We start from the raw sequence: 21,696 nt of genomic DNA on the forward strand, positions 1-21,696 counted from the left end.
AACCTCCAGTCTGATCATTTCTAATTGATAGGAAGTCGAATTACGACAGTATCATAGCATTATTATATCTGATCATGCCCCGTCTTCTTTTGTACTTAAAATACCAATTAAGCATTCCCCCTTTACACCCTGCAGACTAAACTCTTTGCTTTTGGCAGATGAAGAATTTATGAATTATTTAACCAATAAGATTAAGATTTATTTGGAGTTAAATGACACACCTGATGTATCTAGATCTATATTATGGAAGGCATTAAAAGCTAAATAACTGCTTTCTCTTCATATGTGAAAAAGAAGGAACTTGCTCGGCTTAGGTATATTTCAGAGGCTATTAATAAGTTGGATGAACAGTATGCCATCTCTCCTTGCCCTCATTTATATAAGGAAAGAGTTAGTCTTCAAGCAGAATATAATTTGCTTTCAACATCACAAGAAGAGAAGAGGTTATTAAAAACTCGTCATACATTTTATGAATTTGGGGACAGAGCGAGTAAACTATTGGCTTTTGAGTCTCGTCAATTAAGTAATTCAAGGATGATTACTAGCATTAAGGCTACTTCTGGATCTATGGCATATACTAATATTAATATATTAATGAGAGTTTTGTCCATTTTTACTCCACCTCATACTCCTCAGAATATCCCAACGATCTTACACTTTTAGATTCTTTTTTTTTATAAAAATTGACTTACCCACTATAAGTTCTGACTTTAATTCTGATCTGGGAAGACTTGTTATAGTCTCAGATGTCTTGGAGGCTATTGCAGCAATGCAAAGCAGTAAAGCTCCAGCACCTGACGGTTTCCCAATAGAGTTTTACAAGAAGTTTGCAACTTTACTGGGCCCTCTTCTTGTGGAAGTTTATAACGAGTCCTTTGTTGCTGGAGCACTTCCCTTTACACTTACACAGACTTCTATCTCTCTTTTAGCAAAGGAAGACAAGGATCCTACTCATTGCGAATCATACAGGCCAACTTCACTTTTTAATGTGGGCTTTAAAATTTTATCAAAAATTATTGCATTACTCCTAGAACCTGTCATGTCTTTTGTAATTTCTAATGACCAAACTGGATTTATTTGCGGACATAATTCTTTTAACAATCTACGACGTTTATATAATGTAATATACACACATTCTACCCCAGGTGAACAAGAAGCAATAATATCTCTCGATGCTGAAAAGGCGTTTGATAGACTAGAGTGGGAATACCTTTTTTACACCCTTAAACAGTTTGGCTTTCCTACAGACTTTATTTCATGGGTCAAACTGTTATATGCCTCTCCGGTTGCTTCAGTATGCACAAACAATGTATACTCTGAATATTTCCATTGCATCGAGGCACCAGACAGGGGTGCTCCCTCTCACCGTTGTTATTTGCAATATCAATTGAACCATTAGCTGCTAGGCTTCGCCAGTCCCCTGACTTTAAAGGTATTATGAGATATGGTACAGAGAATAAAATTTCCCTATATGCCGATGATGTTTTGCTATATGTATCAATCCCAGTCATGTCAATACCTAAAATTGTGTCATTAATAAAAAAATTTGGCAAATTCTCTGGCTTTAACCTAAACATTAACACAAGTGAGTTTTTCCCAATCACTCCACCTTCCTTTAGAGACTCTTCCTTTATCCCCTTCAAAGAAGAATTTTTTTACTAGACAGTTTAATCTCCTCCTTTGTGTGGTGGAACAAAACTCCTCGCATCAGGAAGGCTTTATTGCAAAGATCAAAAAGTCAGGGAGGGATGGCACTACCTAACTTTTTATTTTATAACTGGGCAAGTAATATCCAGACAGCAATATACTGGTTACCTAGTGTGGATCCCCCAAATACCCCTGTGTGGGTACAAGGGGAACAATCTTGCTCTAAATTCAAACTTAGCTCCCTCGTTTGCTCTTCACTCTCTCTAATGGGAAATAATTATTTCTCCTCTCCTAATCCCGTATTAATTCACACCTTTAAAATCTGGTCCCAGTTTAAAAGACATTTTGGTCTACAATCAGCTTCGATTTTGGGTCCTGTAGTCTCTAACATTCTATTCCCGCCGTCTTACATGGACTCTGCTTTTTCTACATGGCAGGAAAGGGGAATTAGGTTTCTAAAAGATTTATACTAAACAATACTTTTTGCTCTTTTGAAGAGCTTGTAGGACATTTCCCGTTACCCAGATCTGCAGATTAGGAGTTTCATCAAGAAGGTATTTGTTTCCTTTCCAGAAATACCCCCTAGATCACCCATTGAGAATTAGCTTGAGCTGAACGCACAAAGCAGAGGACTCATCTCAAGCATTTATTCAATTATTACATCTATAAACCCACAGAACCTGGAGTTTATTCATGAAGCTTGGCAAAGTGATTTAAATAGAGAATTTTCAGATCTAGAATGAGCAGGTGCCTTAACTCAGGTGCATTCATCCTCACTATGTGCTAGACATGGTTTAGTTCAATTTAAAGTTCTCCATAGGCTACACTTCACTAACTCTAAATTAGCCAAAATTTACCCAAATGTTAGCCCTGCATGTGGTAGATGTTCACAATCACCCGATACCACTGCTCATATGTTCTGGTTTTGTTCCAAGTTAGAAGAGTTTTGGAAGGGGATTCCAAGAGAGAATATTGATCTCAGTAAAGACATACTTTCAGTTATTGCCTTCACTACACTACTAGCAAGACTTTAAAATTATTCAAGTAGAAAAAAGGTAGACCCCCCAACGCATGCTGGCTGGATAAAGGAAGTGATGTCTTACATTCTATTGGAAAGATTAAATACATGAATCGAGGATCGAAACGCAAGTTCCTAGACAAATGCTCCCCCTTTATGAAATACTTTGAAGAACTCCCTGGCCTTTAGAAAATGTATTTATTTTCATTTTATGTTCTCTTATACGTTATTTCTATTATACTCTTTGGATGTTACTAAACTCCTCATGTCAAATGAGAACATATTGACTAAAAATATGACAATGTATTTCCTCACTGTCAACTTTGCTATATCTGGAAGGTTTTGTGATTCAAGAGAATACGACCGCTTTTTTAAAAAAAATTATAATTATTATTAATTAATTTGTTGATTTTTTTTCTCCCATTTTACTCATTATTCTTTTTCTTTTCTTTTTGTATTAAGATGAACCTCTTTTGTATATTCCCTCTTTTGGATGTTACCAAGCCTCAAATGTTAAATGACGACATATGGACTGAACAAATATGGTACACATTTGCTCACTGTCAACTCAGGAACTCTGGAATGATGTGTATATGTCTGTACACTGTAAAAAATTGCTGTTAAAAAATGGTCAGATTCTACGGTAAAATAATGTTTTTTCACTAAAACAGTAATATTCTGTTAAAAACAGTGCTTTCTGGGTAACATTTTTGTTTTCGAGAAAGTAACCAACTGCAGAAAACTGTGAGCTAACAGAGTTCAGATTCGATGTTTTGAAGTCTGTGTTTGAAATCACACTTTGTGTCCTTGTTCACCATTTCATAAACTAGTTAACTAATATAGTTCACCTGACAGTTTTAATGAACACTAATGAGTGAATTCAGACACTGATGAACACCTGCTGTTAATAATTACAATTACTGAAGAAAATAAACAAGAAACACAAACAGTGTCTTGAGTTACAACATTAAATAAAATCAAATAAAATAAAACAGCTTCAGTCTCAGCAGAGGATCATCAAACAACTCCACAAACAACAGCAGACACACACTTATTACTGACTGATTTGACTTCCATACTATTCTCATTGAGATCCAACAGAAATTAAGGTGGTTTTTGTGTCACCGTAATGGAGTGAGGGGCTGGTTTAGTTGGGCTCTTTACCCTTGAACTAATTAATTCAGACTCTCCAATTACTATAATTAAGAGTAAATAATTAAGAGTTAACAAAATGCTTGTATTGAAACAATCAAGTTGGAAAGTCAATAAATAGAGAAATCTATTTGTCTGAAATTAGTTCTGATGAATGTTTTGTTATAAATCTGGAAGAAGGGCCTCATGCAATAGATTTTATGCTTAGTTGCAGGTATTAATTTAATTAATGAGAAGTGGAAGATACCTCTGTAATTACTTAACAGTTAAGAAATAACATACAAAAACAGATCAGTTATGACGAATACACACTCAGACCTCATGAATCTGACCTTGTATCTCAACAACGGTAACATCTCAAATGTTTCATGCTGCAATGCATGCTGGGAGTGGCACGGTACAAATATCCCAGCATGCATTGCGGTATAAATAAATGTTGTATAATGGTCTAACGGTTTTCTTTATTTGTGTTTGATTCTGCTGTTGTTTATGTTTAGACTTTCAGTTGCCTGTTTGTGAGTTAAACTGTTAATTTTGTTAGTTGTCACCATTATTGAGGTTCATATGCTGATTATTGATGTCTCTCTGAGTGCAATAGACCAATGTTATTGTCCAAGATATTCTTAAAAACTTCCAGAAATCATTGCCATATATAGACATACAATGTAAAACAATAGATTTAACATTGAATAGGAGCAGTAAATTTTATTATACTAAATGAGAACAGACTCTGCCATTTAATGGCAACATGAACATCACCAGATCTTATTTAGGTTTTTGGCTGGCTTGCCTCAACAAAGGAGCTTTTTAAACAAAGTTCTTATCAAATGCAGCAGCCTAGATATATAAATGTCAAATATGACAGGGCTAAGAGCCCAACTAAAGCAAACTCTGTTCTCCATGATGGTGACGTAAAACTTTAACTTTTTCTCAAGAAGAACTTTAGTAGATGTTATACAAAAATACATGTATTAAGTAATAAGTGTAGCTGGTGATGATGTTTGTAGAGTTGTTTAATCATCCGCTGATCATTTAAATGATTTAATCATTTGTTGTTCTTCAGGTTATTTCATTATAAAGCTGTGACTAAAGTTTTGTATGTTCTGTTCTTGTTTTTTCCCTTCAGTATTTCTTCATTTGTTCATTGTTAATCCTCAATTATCATTTAATTAGTCAGTTAATTAATGAATTTACTTCAGCTTTGCTACATGTTTCTTGAACACTCAGTAGTGTGGACACTTCAATAAAAACTGAAGTATATGCTCTGGGGTTTAAAGGGTTAAAGGTGTGAGGTAAAAACACAGTGTAAAATGTATTTTAACAGTAATATACTGTTAATTTACACTACGGAAGTAGACTGTAAAAAAACAGTATATTGCTGGCAACCACAGCTGCCAGTAGATTACTGTTAAATCAAGGAAAAAACAGTATTTTACTGTAAAACCTGAAGCTAATTTCTTCTGTCTGTCACCCTTGTGGAGGAGAGTAGAGCCAGTGTATGAGTTAAAGATGAACAATGAACTGCTGATGTTATTCTGCATGTTTCTTTATTTAAAGAAAGCGGCTGTTTAGTTGCAGATGCAGTCAGAATCTCTCTGGTGATTCCAGATTTACATGTATGTGTGCTGTTGTGAAAAATAAGACATTAGAATTAAAACGAACTTATCTAATTAACAAAAATAAGTTATCATTATGATTATGCTTCTAAGCATATATAGCACATTACTTCATAAACTCATTCAGCAGTTGGCCAATTTGAGGCAGTTGCTTTCAGTGAGCAGACTGAGTTCACTTGAGTATTGTGTAAATCAATGTAATCCATGTATTTTTACATCAACATACTGTAAAATAACAGTACATTGCTGGCAACTGCAGCTGCCAGTATTTTACTGTTTTTTAAAGGGACAATTTTTAACAGTGTATGTATGTGTGTATGTGCATATATATATATATATATATAGGGAATTTAACACAGGTTCTTTGTGTGAAGAAAAAGGCATGAGACGTGAATACCAAAAATACAAAAAAAACTTTATTATTTTCCGTATTTATCCAATATAAATCACTTTTAAAAAACTTGGTAGCTGATAGTAGCCGCACATTTACATAAATAACAACAACAACAACAATGGGAGGAGTGGCAGGTAAGCTAGTTACGTAGCACCAAACTCTACAAAATTACAAATGGTCTTACCGCAAGTGCACCACACACACGCACACAAGCATACGTGAGCACACAACACACACACTGCACTCAGTGTCGTATCCCACCATCGCACGATGGACAACTAATGGCCTGCCTGGAAGCCTCAGCTCCTACAAAACAAAAAATTACAATTAACAATTGTACAGTCACAATCTCACACAACACACAGAAATTCCCCAAGAGAGATTCATAAAAATCTACATGCAAGAGAAACTCAAAAAACAGTAATATTAATAATAATAAATCAATTAACTCAAAAAGAATAAACTTCCCACAGGAAGCACAAATCAAACAATGAATTCGGCACGAAAAGAAAAATAATGAAGCCCAGAAAACACAAATGAATCCACGCACTCAAAATGTATCAGCTACTACTAGTATGCAAGTACTCAATGTGAAGGCAATTTGAGTCTGTGCTTCACAGCACAATAGTTGGAATCTTCACGTTAAGGTTCGCACATGAATCCGGTATCAGACAAATGAAGCTGCATCAAACGGACTCCAAAGCAGCAATATAAAGCAGCAGTAATGAAGCAGCAGTATCAAGCAGCAGTATCAAGCAGTGGTCTATAAAAGCAGCAGTGGTTTATAAAGCAGTGGTTTATAAGCAGCAGTCTATAAAGCAGCAATATCACTAATGCTGCTCCCTCTGTGTGCCCACATGCAGTTATCCTTCCTCTAGTTTGCGAGCCACGTTAGCAACATGCACTCACAGACGCATTTATAGATTAAAACAAAGCCCAGGAATAAAACGCGATCCAGCTGGGGTGTATATATATATATATATATATATATTTTTTTTTTTCTTCTTCTTTCAACGCCGTGGTTTTGGTAGGGCAGGAGTAATGTAATGATTTAAACTGTAAATGCAAAAACTCAATAAATAAATATATATAAAAAAAGACTAGTGCTGTGCATGCACTGTACACGTGAACACAGCTGCTGCACTCGTGCATTCAGGTTAATTATGAGCAACTCACTGTGCATGCGCTAGTTGCACTATCGCCGTCCGATTATGTTTCAATCAAGCATAATATGCATCAAAAACATATCATATGTGCCAAATAACTCGACGGACGAACATATTAACAATAATACAACCGTTTAGCCAAAATGTATGCATTGGCATGTTACAGCCCTAATGAGTATGATTATGTGAAAGTCCATATAGATACATATTGCAATGATTTTGGGTACTTACATAATGATGCACGCACACATATATGCACAATCCTTAAATGCTCTGCTGATTTAGACTCTATAATACCTGTTTTACAACTTTAAACTATCTACAACAACCCCTGGGCTATACTATGAGCGGTTGTAGCACCTCAGCCACCTCTGAATTTGAATATAGCCAGGTGGTAGAAGTGGGAGAGGTTGGTGCACCAGAGCCAACTCCAAACTTAAATGTTGCGACCGACAGGTCTTTTGGGTCACCAATGGCACGTCTGGCTGGTGGATGCGGTTAGCTAAGTCTGTGTTCCCGGTATTAAATGTGAGGTGCCCAGCACTGCTGGAAAACAGGTGTTCTTCTAGGGACTTCTGCAGAGCTTGTGCTTGCCCTGGAAAAGATGATGATTTTCTGGCCAGAGTTGGTCTCAGTTTGGTTATGGAAGAAATGTTTCGGAAGGAGGGCCTTGAGAGCTGAGACAAACCCCCGAAAGAGTGACTGATCGCTGGGCAAGCTTTGGCCAGGTAAGAGCTCCTGGAAATCAACTCAGAGCAGGGCCCCTGACAGCCAGTGCCAAGCCCCAGATGAGTGACCAATCCCCGGGCAAGCTTTAGCTGGGCAAGAGCAAGTGGAGTCAGTCTGGGGATGGTGGCTTATTCAAGCGAGCTTCTAAAGGGACAAAGGTCCAGTTGGAGGATGGTGGGTCTTAACTTGTGGTTTTGCTCGACAGAACACGCTTGACGCTTGAGTTGTTGACCCTGGCTCCAAAACACCAGGTCATGCCCGATTGGAGGCTTCCTTTCCTGGCCTACCTGTTGGAACGTCTCGAGCCTGGAGGTATCTGCCCAAAACCATTCATCTCTGACCTGCCAGCGGAATATTCTGCCAAAAAGCAGAAAAGGGTGAGGATGACAAATTCTCCAGTCTGGTTCAGTCCTGTCAAGTGCGCACACCCACAGCAAAAAGACGTGCAAAGTTCCTCATGGTGGACACAGTGAAGCTGCCCAAATGGTGCCGTTCAATAGTTTTATGGTTCTTTTAAAAGAAAAGAAAGCCATGCAAAGGCTCACATTACTGGTGCAGTAAAGCTGCCCTTAAGTGGTGCATGCCTGTCAGCGGTTCACAAGATGCTAAACTCAGAGGAGAAGAGGCCTTTGCTCTCGCTAGCTTCTGGCCGTGTGGACAAGCGAAAGACGATATGTCTGGTGCCCGGCTGTCGGAGGACGCAGGCCTGGCTAGACAGGCACCAGAAGCAGCATGCGGAGCTCTCTGCCTTGGCCCAAAAGGAGGCCATGCCAAAAGTAAATCGCCAGAAGGTGGCCCAGGAACATCGGTGGCTGCAGTCCACTCAACCAGCAGTTTCTGTAGTGTCTCAGCTAGCATCATCAGAAGAGAACCAGGACCCAGACGACCCCAAAGCCAAGTGCTACATGCGCATCCAGGCCCAGTTGTCAGACCTAAGCAAACAGGTAGAAAGGGTGAGGTCTTCCCTGGGTGAAGTCAAACGCCAAAATAGCATGACGTTCAAGCTGACAAGGATCAAGGTGTTTCTTGGATACATGGTGAAGGGCATCCCATTCACATTTTATCTGTTTTTGATCATTTTTATTAACCGTTTTTATTTTATTTTACTTGTCTTTTTTATTCCTGTTTACGTAAAGCACTTTGAATTGCCAGGGCTTATGAAACGTGCCATAGAAATAAACTTGCCTTGCCTAAGTTACCACCATATTCATCATTTCTTGACTCCAAACCCATTTTTGAAAATCCCAGCATAGACCTTCAATAGTAATTTTCTTCATCGAGAGATCGAGCCATTTTGCAGCTCAACAAAAGCACTTATCCTGTGTGAGCTCTGAGCTAAATCTGCGTCATAGCTAAGTTTCAATTCTTTTTCTCACCCCCATGACGAGAGTAATCATGTATGACATTAGACACACTGTGCTGAAAGTGGTATTGCCTGTTATGAAGCTCCAGTGGCCATGTCCAATCATAGACATAAAGTCATGTCATCGGCAGGGTGAAATAATGCAATAATAACAAACGCAATAATACACAGCAAAGCTTTTTTACTGAACTCATTAGACACTCAAAGTCTCTCAAAATCCTGGGAACTATCCGGGAGTTGATAAAGCTATTGACAAGGTTTATTCTTGTTTTACATTTCACATGTTCTGATTAAATGTAAAATATTTCATCACAATATACGATATATCACGATATCAACAAACTTTTTACAAGTTACTTTAATAGGAGTAATTAATATATATATATATATTTTAATCTGGTTGTTTAAACTACTTATTTAAAATAAGCCAAATCAACACAATTCTTGTTTTTAAGCTATTAAATTAAATTGGCAAAAACATTTAGGTTAACTTTATTGATTTGTGTTGAGTCAACATAAAGGAATTGTGTGGAATGCAGTATATTTTATCATGTTGTTGAATATAAATGCTTTTGTAAAGAAATATTTCAAGAAACAATTGAAACATTACAATGAGGTGTCATTAGTGAATGTTAGTTAATGCATTCAAATCAACAGTTAACACACTGTAAAACCCAATAAGTTAAGGTAACTCAGACCATTTGAGGAAACCGATTGCAACAAACTATTTAAGTTCAAAAACTAATCTTAATGAGTATTGTGAACTTAATCCATTTCAGTTAATGAAGCAATTTGAGCACAGTAAAACCCGACAAATGAAGAGAACTCAAACCAACTGAGTACTGAAAACCTAATAAGTTAAAGCAACTCAAACCAACTGAGGAAACTGACAGTAAATGAACTAATGATAACAATTTGAACCTTTTTGTACAGTCAGTGTTAATGAAGGGGTCTATAAATAGTCATTGACTGTGTGGTAGACCAGATAAACATGAAAGTTGAAACATATTAAATCTCTAGTCTGCATATTCTTAAAAAGACTGTAACAGTTTAAACATACATAATTACTCACTGTATCTGTTCCCCCTTGATAACAATATCACACATACATGTTCATTATCACGATATATGTTGTATTATTGAACATTAGCACATGTCCAGCAGTATTAAAAGAAAAACAATATATTCATAACTCAGGTTTAGGATTCCTAATTGTCATAATACATACTCAGGGACAGAGGGAGAATAAAATGTGCATTAAAGATGTTTATTAAAGCAACAAATGAAACTTGTTATAGTACTTACGCATTTGTTGGTTTAATTACTTTCATTGTCCTCACTTGTAAGGGGCTTTGGATGACGGCATCAGCTGATAGATAATACAATTTAATGTAATCATGAAGACACCAACATGAAAAGAGAAGAGCTCAGTTCCTGACATTAGGAAGAACACAGGCAGACAGCAGCACAAACGCTTAAAAAAAGCATACTTCACCACTAGGTAAACAAAGTTAGTGCAAACAATAAGTAAAGGCGTACTTTTTTATACATATTGAAGAAAGATTAAGTTTTTTAAGCAACCATACACTTGGGAACATTCGAAAATCCAATTTAAAAAAAAAAAGCAAACTGACTACAAAATTACACACCAGACAGGAAGTGAACTAAAAGTTCACATACAAGACAAGGACCATGAACATATACAACTAAAAATAAATAAATGATAAATGTGTGTAATCTGCCATTTTTGCAATATTTCTAAATGCTGCATATATGACATTTTAATATATGTAATATCCAAATATGAACTTGTATATATTTTAACGTATATTTCTACATTGTCATGCTGATTATACACTTTCGTACAAACTATAGGCAATATTCAGCTGTTTTTAACAAGACAAAACACAAGTCTGTGTTAGAGCAGTTCAGAAACTTGCATCAATTCAAATGTGCGGATCGATTGTGTTCAAGAAATGCAAAGACCAATTGATAGAGAGTGCTTTTAGTCACGTTACCACAGAAAGCCCTTTACGAAAACGATGGAGACGCTGCCATCTGCTGGAACAAGAGTGATTTACTGTGTTGTCTTGATAAACTACATCCAAAACAACTGAATAAAAACCTCTAAGTAAACTAATGTACTACTAAATATTGAGTCGGAGCATATACATGCTGTTGTGGTCCTTTATGGAAAGTAGGTGCTGTGCTGGATCGCCTTTATTTAATCATCCTAATTAAACAAAGATAAACCAGATTCCTCCTTCGCTATATTTCTTAGCTAGAGTTTAGGTAAAGGATCGTCTTTATAATGTTTTTGAAAAAGAATTAATTAGATTCATATTTCACCACACAGGGTAACTTTGAATTCTGGAAAATGAAGTCAATGTCCACTCCAGTAAAGAAAAGTAATAAAATACACTTTTATTAATAAAATAAAATCCAGTAGTAAAGTAGAATAAACAAAAGACAAATAACAGAAACAAAGTCCTTATTAAAGGGCAACCAACCTCAGTGTAGAGAAGTCAGAGAGCACAAAGCTGGTCAGTGCGGCTCAGCTTTAATACACTCAGAATCAGGTCATGCACATAACCACACCTCATATATCAGTGAGGACTTGACATGTTCAATAGAAGTACCCAAACACTATTTGGGTTTTACCTGCTACATCAAAACACTAATTATAAATCACTAGGACCAACTGTATGATGTGGTCTGACCACTCAGTCAAGAATTCTAGTTATCAGCAAACGTATAAGTCATGTCTTATTGAACACATTTATAGTTTTCCCATAGGAACATCTAAAAACATGAATCAACATACAAACACTTTCATTTAGCATTGTTTAGAAAGTTTTAAGCCATTAAAGAGATACCAGAGGTATCCCCAACCCGAGGTATCCGTGCCTATGGAGGCTATGAGACTTCCCTGCTTCCATGACCAGAGAGTCTCAGGCCTTCAGGGTCAGCTGCGCTAGCCGTATGCACTCAGAGGACAGGAGGTCAGGGGAAGGTAAGAGCAGATGAGGGTCAGAGATAGATAAGTAACTTCTCTCTCCCTCTCTGTTCATTGGTCTTGCGCGCCCTCTTCTGGTCACGTCGTGCTCTTCTCCTACACTTGACTGATTTAGATAAAGTGGAGCTCTGAAGTATTGTCAGAGTACAGGAGAGGTTTGAGTTTGTATTTTCGTCATCTCACGTTAATAATGGCACCATTCATTACAATACACATGTACTCACACAACACTCACACACACACACACACACACACACATTTTCTCTCTCACACACACACTCTCTCTCTCTCAAACACACTCACACATGCACACACACACAACACACTCTCACATGAACACACACACACACCACACACTCGCTCTCACATACACACACACAATCTCTCACACACACAATGTCACATAAGCTCTCTCTCTTCTAACACACACACTCACACTCTCTCTCTCACACACACACACACACCTAAACACTCTCTCACACACAAACACACACACTCGCTCTCACATAAACACACACAATCTCACATAAGCTCTCTCTCTCACACACAAGCACATACTCACACACAGCTACACACTTTCACACACACACACACACACACACACACATACTGGTACGGGTGGTTTATTGGGACTTTTTTCCTAAAAAAGTACCATCATGGGATATGGGGACCCACCTTTCCTTTTGTCTTACAGTTTAGTAAAATATATGAATCTTCTCCATATTGCATGGGGAATAACTCTGTCTATTCAGAATTTCATTATTGTGAAAGAGTCTGGAAATATTAAGACCTGACATTCTACAACGTTGTGGGGACAGGGCAAAAGTGGGCGTTTCTGACTCAATCGTGCATTATGAGGACAGCCATGAGTGTTACAAACACACAGCAACAATCCTGCATTATGAGGACATTCCGTGTTTAACTGGACTTTACTCATACACACAGACACACATTACTAACACTGGACTATGAGGACAGTTAGTGTTTAACTGGACTTTACTCATACACACAGACACACATTACTAACACTGGTATATGAGGACAGTTAGTGTTTAACTGGACATTACTCATACACACAGACACACATTACTAACACTGGTATATGAGGACAGTTAAGTGTTTAACTGGACTTTACTCATACACACAGACACACATTACTAACACTGGACTATGAGGACAGTTAGTGTTTAACTGGACTTTACTCATACACACCAACACACATTACTAACACTGGACTATGAGGACAGTTAGTGTTTAACTGGACATTACTCATACACACAGACACACATTACTAACACTGGTATATGAGGACAGTTAAGTGTTTAACTGGACTTTACTCATACACACCGACACACATTGCTAACACTGGACTATGAGGACAGTTAGTGTTTAACTGGACTCTACTCATACACACTGACACACATTATTAACACTGGACTATGAGGACAGTTGGTGTTTAACTGGACTAGCTAATGGAAAGACAGACAGACAGACTGAGGGAGAGATAGATAGGTAGATAAATAAATCAGTAACTGTAAATCACTGTCTCAAATGCATTTATTCAACAAGGCTTAAAAAAACAGCTTAATGACAGCATTTTTAAGGGTCCTGCCCCTTAAAGTTCAACCAAAAAATGAAAACTGATTTAGGCCCAATCCCAATTCTATTTTTGTACCCCTACCCCTTCCCCTTGGCCCCTACAACCAAAAGTTAAAGGGAAGGGCTTTAGATGTACCCATAAGAATTGGGACAGCATATGTCATCATAATTTTATGCTTCATATGAGATCAGATGATCGCGACTGCTGTAGTTATTTTAGTTGTGTTATTTTTTGATATTTATCTTGAGGAAATCACTGAAGGCACATCATCTTATCATAATGATCTAATGTGGCAATAAGATTGTAACTGTACTGTATATATACACACAGTGGCCATATTCATCTATGTAAACACACGAAAACCACACTAACATTATAGCAGACACTGTAAACAGCTCATCACAGGCACTAGACTTTTCTGGCAGGGTATTCCAGTGTCATCAAGTGTCAGAATGTTGTGGGACTGCTGCAAAGGAGTGATTATTATGGATTATAGATTGCAAATTATAGCGTTAAAAAAGAAAACTATAACAGTAAAACATGAACGTGGTTATGAATATATTGAAACATGTTTGTTTGTCATAAAAAAAAAAAAAAAAAAAAATTCTCCTTACTTCTGGGTGCAGCTGTGGCAGGTGTATTGTGGGAAATTTTTTTACCCCTTGGTTTCAAGTGTGGACCTGAAAAATCTTTGTTCAAAGGGCTATTCACCCCTTCCTCTTAGCCCAACGCCTTCAAGCTAAAGAGAATTGGGACAGCCCTACCCCTTGACGTGAACGCGCAAAACAAGGGGTAGGGGTAAGGGGAAGTACTAAGGGGGGGAAAAGGCATTGTGCCCTACTGTAATGCCATCCTTGGTGTACATGACATTCTTCTTTTAATTCAATTCAATTCAGCTTTATTTGTATAGCGCTTTTACAATGTAAATGGTGTCAAAGCAGCTTTACATAAATGGTCATAGTAACTGGATCAGGGTAGTTCAGTTTTTAGTGTTTAAGTTCAGTTCAGTTTAGCTCAGTTCAGTGTGATTTAAATCATTACTGAGAGTTCAAACACTGAAGAGCAAATTCATCGATGTGTAGCTCTACCGATCCCAAGCCATGCAAGCTGGTCGCGACAGCGGAGAGGGAAAAAAAAACTTTGTCTTCTGCTATCTTGCATTGATCACGCTCTGCTTTTGTGGTGAGGGGTCCTTTTAAAATGTTCCATGACTGCATCCACTTCAGTGTGCTCCATAATTTTATCATAACTTTCCTTGATTTGGTGTCTGCAACAGAAAAACACAAATATACAAAAATACATATTTTTACTGACATTGTAAAAAAAAAAAAAACTAAAGACTTATTTTACAATCAGAGTGCAAGCTTTCTGCATCCTACTCAATAAGAGGGCAGTTCCTTAGTGCTGCCTAACTGGTGTATTTCTTCAGCTAAATACAGGTACTGGTCATTTAATTGGAATATCTTCAAAAAGTTGATTTTAGGCATGCTCATTTCGGTTAATTTTGCCAACCGACATCCGCCACTCATTAATCGGTTATTAACGGTTAACTGGTTAGATTACTATTAATTTTATATTAAACAAATTGACGTGTCTATTTTGTGTCTGACACATTAAATATTGCATTTTAAAATACTGATTTATTTTAACATGCCAGCATATTAATAATAGAACATAACAATAGAGCATTTTCACGCACCTGTAGTGTTTAGCACAGAAGAACAGAATAAACTAAATAAAATGAATAAAATAAATAGGACTGCCCTAAATTATTTCCACTTAAATAATTAATTCATATTACAAAACAAAAATACTGACTGATTCTTTTTAATAACCGGCATAGGCAGTTTTTTTTCCCAATCATATATTTTTTCTTTCGTCAAATAAAAATCGCAGACTTCCTCAAATTGCTTGCTCCACGGAAAATATGCATTTATTTAATGCCCCGCTGTTATTATTATAATCACAAAACCTTTTACATTTTTATAGAAATCATTATTTTAAAGATTATGTCTTGCTATATGGTTTCCTCTCTCTCGCGGTTCAAGTGCGCGCTGCGTGATAAAAAGACAACAACAACGTGCGCATATGTTGACTTTTTGTAAACAGTTTTGTTGTTTAAATATGGTTAAGCTGGTTAAGCATCAACACGTCTCGATCAAACAGCAATATTCTTCTTCCATTTTGCTTCTTTGGCAAATGTGTCTGTAGGCACGGGTTACACGTTGTCGTCCCGCAAGTTAAGCATGTCTTGCAGTTGAACAAGGGGCCAAAAACAAGGCGCACCTCACTGCCTTTATGTTGACAAGGAAAAAGGAAGAAACTTAACTTAAAACAGCGATTAGACCTTCAGAGCGGTGTTAATGCGTCCTGAAGTAAAGCGAAACAGCTTTAAACTCCAGCAAGATAGATTGATTATATACAAAGTCATACTTTATCTATAAATAAAGTATAACTATAGAAACTGTGTTCATCTTAACTGAAAGCTTCTGCGTGTTTGCTGGCCTCACGCATCGCGCACCTGTCAGTCAGTCAGCACGTAACGCCAAAGGATTAAACAGATAGCACACAGCACTATACGGTTACAGAAAAGTTTACGCTGTTATAATTCACTTACCTTTTAATACATTTTGATGTGATTATAATCCGCTATTAAAAACAACAACAATGACTGAATGTTTTGAAAGGGTAATGTAGCCGTGGAGGGATGCATTTTGGTCCCCGCCATTGAAGAATGTAGGGGAAACCAAGCTCTTTAAAAGTTCTCTGTAGTTGTCTTGACAACACAAACTGCTGCTCTGGGATGAGCCGCGTGCAAAAGATGCCCCTCTTGACGCAAAGGCGCATTCAATCGGCCCCTTATGCAGCCAAACTAAAAATATATAAAATAATATTTTTAATCGTTTAACTGATAGCATTAATCGGTTACAAACGCAGCCTTTCGGTTAACGGTTAATCAATTATTTTGAGCATCCCTAGTTGATTTATTTCATTAATTTCATTCAAGCTGTGAAACTTGTATAATGTATACATTCATTCCACACAGACTGATATATTTCAAGTTTTTATTTATTTGGATTTTGATGATAACTAAAGGAAACCCCAAATGCAGCATCTCAGAAAATTAGAATATCACTTCAGACCAATACAAAGAAAGGATTTTTAGAAATCTTTGCCAACTGAAAAGTATGAAGATGAAAAGTGTGAGCGTGCACAGCGGTCAATGCTTAGTGTGGGCTGCTTTAGCATGAATGACTGCAGAGTGGCATGGAGTGGATCAGTCTGTGTTCAACACTGCTCAAGTTTTCTGAGAGCTCAGGTTGCTCTGATGGTGACCTTCAGCTTTTCTGCATTGTTGGGTCTGGCATACCGCATATTCCTCTTCACAATAGCCCATAGATTTCCTATGGGGTTAAGGTAGGCGATTTTTATTTTAAGAAGGTACTAGTAGCTTTGGCACTGTGTGCAGGTGCCATGGACAGGTACCTGTTGGAAATTGAAATCTGCATCTCCATAAAGTTGGTCAGCAGCAGAAGGCATGAAGTGCTCTCAAACGTCCTGGTATAGAGCTGCGTTGACATTGGACCTCAGAGAAAACAGTGGAGCAACACCAGCAGATGACATGGCACCCCAAACCATCGCTGACTGTGGAAACTTTACACTGGACTTCAAGCAACACCTGTGGATTGTGTGCCCCTCCGCTCTTCCTCCTGACTCTAGGACCCTGATTTCTAAAGAAAATGCCAAATGCACTTTCATCAGAGAGCATAAGTATGGAGCACTCAGCATCAGTCCAGTCTTTAGACCAGGCAAGATGCTTCTGATGCTGTCTGTTATTCAAGAGTGGCTTGACACAAGCAATGTGACAGCTGAAAGCCATGTCTTGCATACATCTATGAGTAGTGGTTCTTGAAGCATTGACTCCAGCTGCAGTCTACTCTTTGTGAATTTCCCCCACATGTTTGAATGAGCTTTGTTTCACAATTCTCTCCAGGGTGCAGTTATCCCTATTGCTTGTACACTCTTGTTTTACCACATCTTTTCCTTCACTTCGCCTCTCTAGTAATGTGTTTGGACCAAGAGCTCTGTGAGCTCTGTTTTGCGTTAATTAGCTGATTAGAGTGTGGCACCAGGTGTCTTCAATACTTAACCTTTTTACACACTTTTCATTTCTCGTTTTTAGTTGTCATCAAAATCAAAAGAAATAAACACTTGAAATATATCAGTCTGTGTGGAATGAATGTATACGTTATACAAGTTTCACAGCTTGAATGAAATAAATAAAATAACAAAAATTCTTGAAGATATTCTAATTATACGACCAGCACCTGTAAAAGTGTTTTATTTAATTTATGGTGTTTGCTGTGCTGTAAAATATTTTAATTTACTTAGGACAACATACAACTATGCTAAATTTGTAGTTTTTTGTAAAATTAATGCATGTTATAAGACTGAATTTAATTTATCTTAAAATTAAAATTTTTTCTTTAATCCTAGTAAGGTTATGTTAATTTGACACTAATTTATTCATTAATATAATTTTTTATTTACTTAAAAACAAGAAATGTGAAAAAAAATGGATATGGCTTTCAAATAGTGAATTGATGGAAGAAAAAAAAAACTAGAAAAAAATATCTAGAAATTACATGAGAAATCCATATTGTACTGAAGTACACAGACTAAAAAAATATGACACGTAAATTTATACGCTAATTATTGGTGACATAAATACTTACATTTGCAAGTTGAAGTCTTCATTTTCTACTTAACATAGGACCACTACATCCATCGCAAGAATGCAAACTGGAAACAACAGCACTGTGTACTTCATGGCGACACTGTACAGAGGGAAAGTTTTTATTAAAATCCAATTCACATGCTAAACATATCACAACTTTTATATGCATGCATCAATTTGTAAAGCAAAAAAAAATCATAAAATGATATGCCTGTTAAATTAAAAACTAACTGAATACTTCCTTTTGACAGCTTGAAAGTTGCTGCAGTTATTATTAAATTGAAAGCATGTCCAGGCTAAAAAGTGTGCACATCAGGTAAACCTTATTGACGCAAAAATGTCAAATCAATACCAAAACAATTTGTACATTAGTGATGCACAGATTGCGGTTATATCAGCGGGCGATGCAGATAATCCACGTGTCGGGTAATAAAAACATACATTATGATTAATTGCGGGTCGGTTGCGGGTGGATGTAGCAGGACATGGCAGTGGACCAGCAAAAAAGCAGAGTGGGCTTTGCAGAATGATCATGTGAGACGCCCAAAATAATGGATGAAGTGCAAGAGTAGCCTGCTGTTCAAAGTTTCAGTAAGAGTTATCAGAGGAAAATATGCTCTCGCTCTGGGACAAACAAGATCGCTTTTTCCACGACTGCAGCACCTTGCGAGGTGAATCTTGTTCATTCTTACAACACGTGGTGCAAACGAACGCTCATTCAGTGCTGCAGCCGCTTTTAGGAGGCGAGGCGGAATCTCCCGAATCCAGGCACAGTAGATGCTATTCTGTTTTTGCACAGTGCAAAGAAAAAGGCCAAGTAAACATAACCTAGCTGCTGTTTAGACTGAAGTGGCACCCTTTTTTATCTTGTTCCTGTATCTGTAAAAGCTAAAGGTCTTATTTTTACTTTGTTTTATTTGAAAATGAAGAAAATGTTGTCTTAAGACAAACTTTTGTTTTTATAAATAAATGTTCATTTAAAAACGTTTACGATTAACGTATTATTTTACTATCAGAGATGTGCAGATTATAGCTCAATGAATCTGCTGTTAATATCCAAGGTGACCTATCATCATGTCTAAAACAAAGAATTAAATTATTAAAGTGACGATCGGGTGCGGATACATATATCAGATAAAACTATATGTGCGAACTGGTGGCGGGTGGATGATTAGTATTAGGCTTGCCACGATAGACAGTGTTGACGGTGATACCGGTTTTAAGACGAAACACCGGTGACATTTTCACCGTGACACCGTCCCCACATTAGTTTTTTTTTTTAAGTATTCGTTTTTTTTTTTTATTTAAATATTTATTTGAATTAAATGGGAAACATAATTCTAAATAATTTACTTAAGACGAGAGCATGCTCTATAATTATCATCTGAACATAGCTACAATGCGTCATACTTCATTTATCACATTAAGAGAACGAGAGGAGTCAAATTTACAGAAAGAATGGCAGACGGATAAGTGTCAAAACGCAATGCAAAAGCGCCTGTTTGGCTATATTTTGGGTTCAAACCAAATGCAAAAAGAGAACCTGAAGTCGTTAATGAGGCAATCTGCAAACTGTGCCTGACAAAGGTAGCAGCAGTTGGAGGAAATTTAACTAATTTATACACTCATTTTCAACACACTTATACTTGATGTTCAACTAATGTATGTGCGGGTCGCGGGTAGAAAAGATCAATAGCCATAAATACGCAACGCATAATCTCATTTTAAAAATCACGCAACCATCATCTCACAATGTTTAATAAATTATCTTTTTTTTTATTAAAACAAGAGTGATTTAGCAATGCCGCGCCATTAATAAGCAAACTGCAGAGAAACAAAGCAACTATCGCGGCAACAGCCGTGAGCAACAATCAACAATGAATAGGCCGACAAGAGTGTAGGCTAACCTGTGTGTGTGTGCGCGTCTTTTATCACTGAGAATGCTCTCTTCAAAAACCGAAAGTTGCTTCGTCTGTCTGGCAATATTTCGGCTTTTAATAAATGAAAAGTTAATTTAGATGAGCCAATATTAAAAATTGCAATAAAGTAACTGAGACGTGCGGCCACACGTCTCAGTTACTGAATCTGAGGTCTGATCTCATCTCTCTCGCTGTCATCTAGACACAGATGCCTAACGAGTCAGGTCGCAAAACTGAAGCTGGTACCAGCTGACAGGTAGAATAGCTGAAGCCTTTGCGAAATCTGTCAAAATACAGCGCTGAAATTAACAGGCATAAATGTCTTTGAGCCAGAAAGTCTATCTAGGATATCTGTCAAAACGCAATTGGAGCCATGGAGGAGTTGTGTAGCCTTTAAATGATATGATTTCTAATAAAATGAAAACCAAAATAAACTATTCATTGCATTTTTCGTTTGATAAAAATATACGTAAACGAAAAAAAATCAAAGGGTGGCTAGTTTGTTGTAATGTGTTTTCATATTAATAAAAATATGCTCAGCCTATTTAAGTTTAACGGTTAGCCTATACGCCGTCAATAGGCAAACCATTTAAAAAATATTATTTTACTGTGTACTGGGTTATAATCTATATTTTACAATAAAAACTAAATGTAGCATGTCTCGCTGTCATTTAAAACATGTAATTCATACCACACCAGAGCTGTGGACCTACAGTATGCAGTGTGTTAACTTACAGGGTGGTGTTGGTCCATCTTACTGCGCACCGAACTCCAATCCGAGGGAGATTATGTTACTCAAAAGACAACATTAACTTGAGTGATTTTAAAAATAAAATGTATTTTTTTAAAAAGGAACAACACGCAAATCTGCAACAAATAAAATAAAAATAAAACGTCTTGCCAGTGCAGTGTGTATTCCGCCACTGACAGTGTAAGACGCCCTTATGCAGCGCCTGTAACTGCCGCTTTAAAGAGAGATCAAAGCTGGTACCGATATAACCAAAAAGCAAGATCATAAGTTATAAATATTCTATAACAATACTTATCGAAATATTTATACATTTACTCGTTGTTTATTGAAATTGTGTGATCTGCCTGATCTTTACAGAAGCTGTAAACTGACACGTGTGCGCTGATGTTTAGCTCTGACAAGGCGCTTTTATTTAGCCTGTAGTCTTTACATTTTTTTACATAATGTTTCATTTCTTAACATTTTTTATTATTTTTTTTATTTATAGTTTATATATAAAATGAGTGCCAGCTTGTTGAGTTGTGATCATTATGCAAGGATCATATTTCAAATTCGGTTTATTCTTCAATAGCCTATAGATTCCTTAA

General features: G+C 37.0%; 2 protein-coding genes and 1 long non-coding RNA gene across 3 annotated transcripts in view; 1 reads left to right on the forward strand and 2 right to left on the reverse strand.

Moving 5' to 3' along the window:
* si:ch211-203c5.3 overlaps window positions 1-7,334 on the reverse strand; it is a 31,003-nt gene extending 23,669 nt beyond the window's left edge. The window contains exons 1-2 of the mRNA XM_073948264.1: window positions 7,225-7,334; window positions 6,012-6,133 (exon numbers count right to left, since the gene is read on the reverse strand). Of these exons, the coding sequence (XP_073804365.1) occupies window positions 6,012-6,091 (80 nt within the window). The 5' untranslated portion in view covers window positions 6,092-6,133; window positions 7,225-7,334. The remainder of the gene's footprint in view (window positions 1-6,011; window positions 6,134-7,224) is intronic.
* LOC141381913 (uncharacterized) overlaps window positions 1-21,696 on the reverse strand; it is a 560,761-nt gene that overhangs the window by 91,720 nt on the left and 447,345 nt on the right. The window lies entirely within an intron of this gene.
* LOC137489658 (NLR family CARD domain-containing protein 3-like) overlaps window positions 1-21,696 on the forward strand; it is a 113,748-nt gene that overhangs the window by 77,055 nt on the left and 14,997 nt on the right. The gene's annotated exons all lie outside the window — the stretch shown is intronic.

The sequence above is a fragment of the Danio rerio genome, chromosome 4, assembly GCF_049306965.1.
Source record: "Danio rerio strain Tuebingen ecotype United States chromosome 4, GRCz12tu, whole genome shotgun sequence".
Taxonomy (NCBI): domain Eukaryota; kingdom Metazoa; phylum Chordata; class Actinopteri; order Cypriniformes; family Danionidae; genus Danio; species Danio rerio.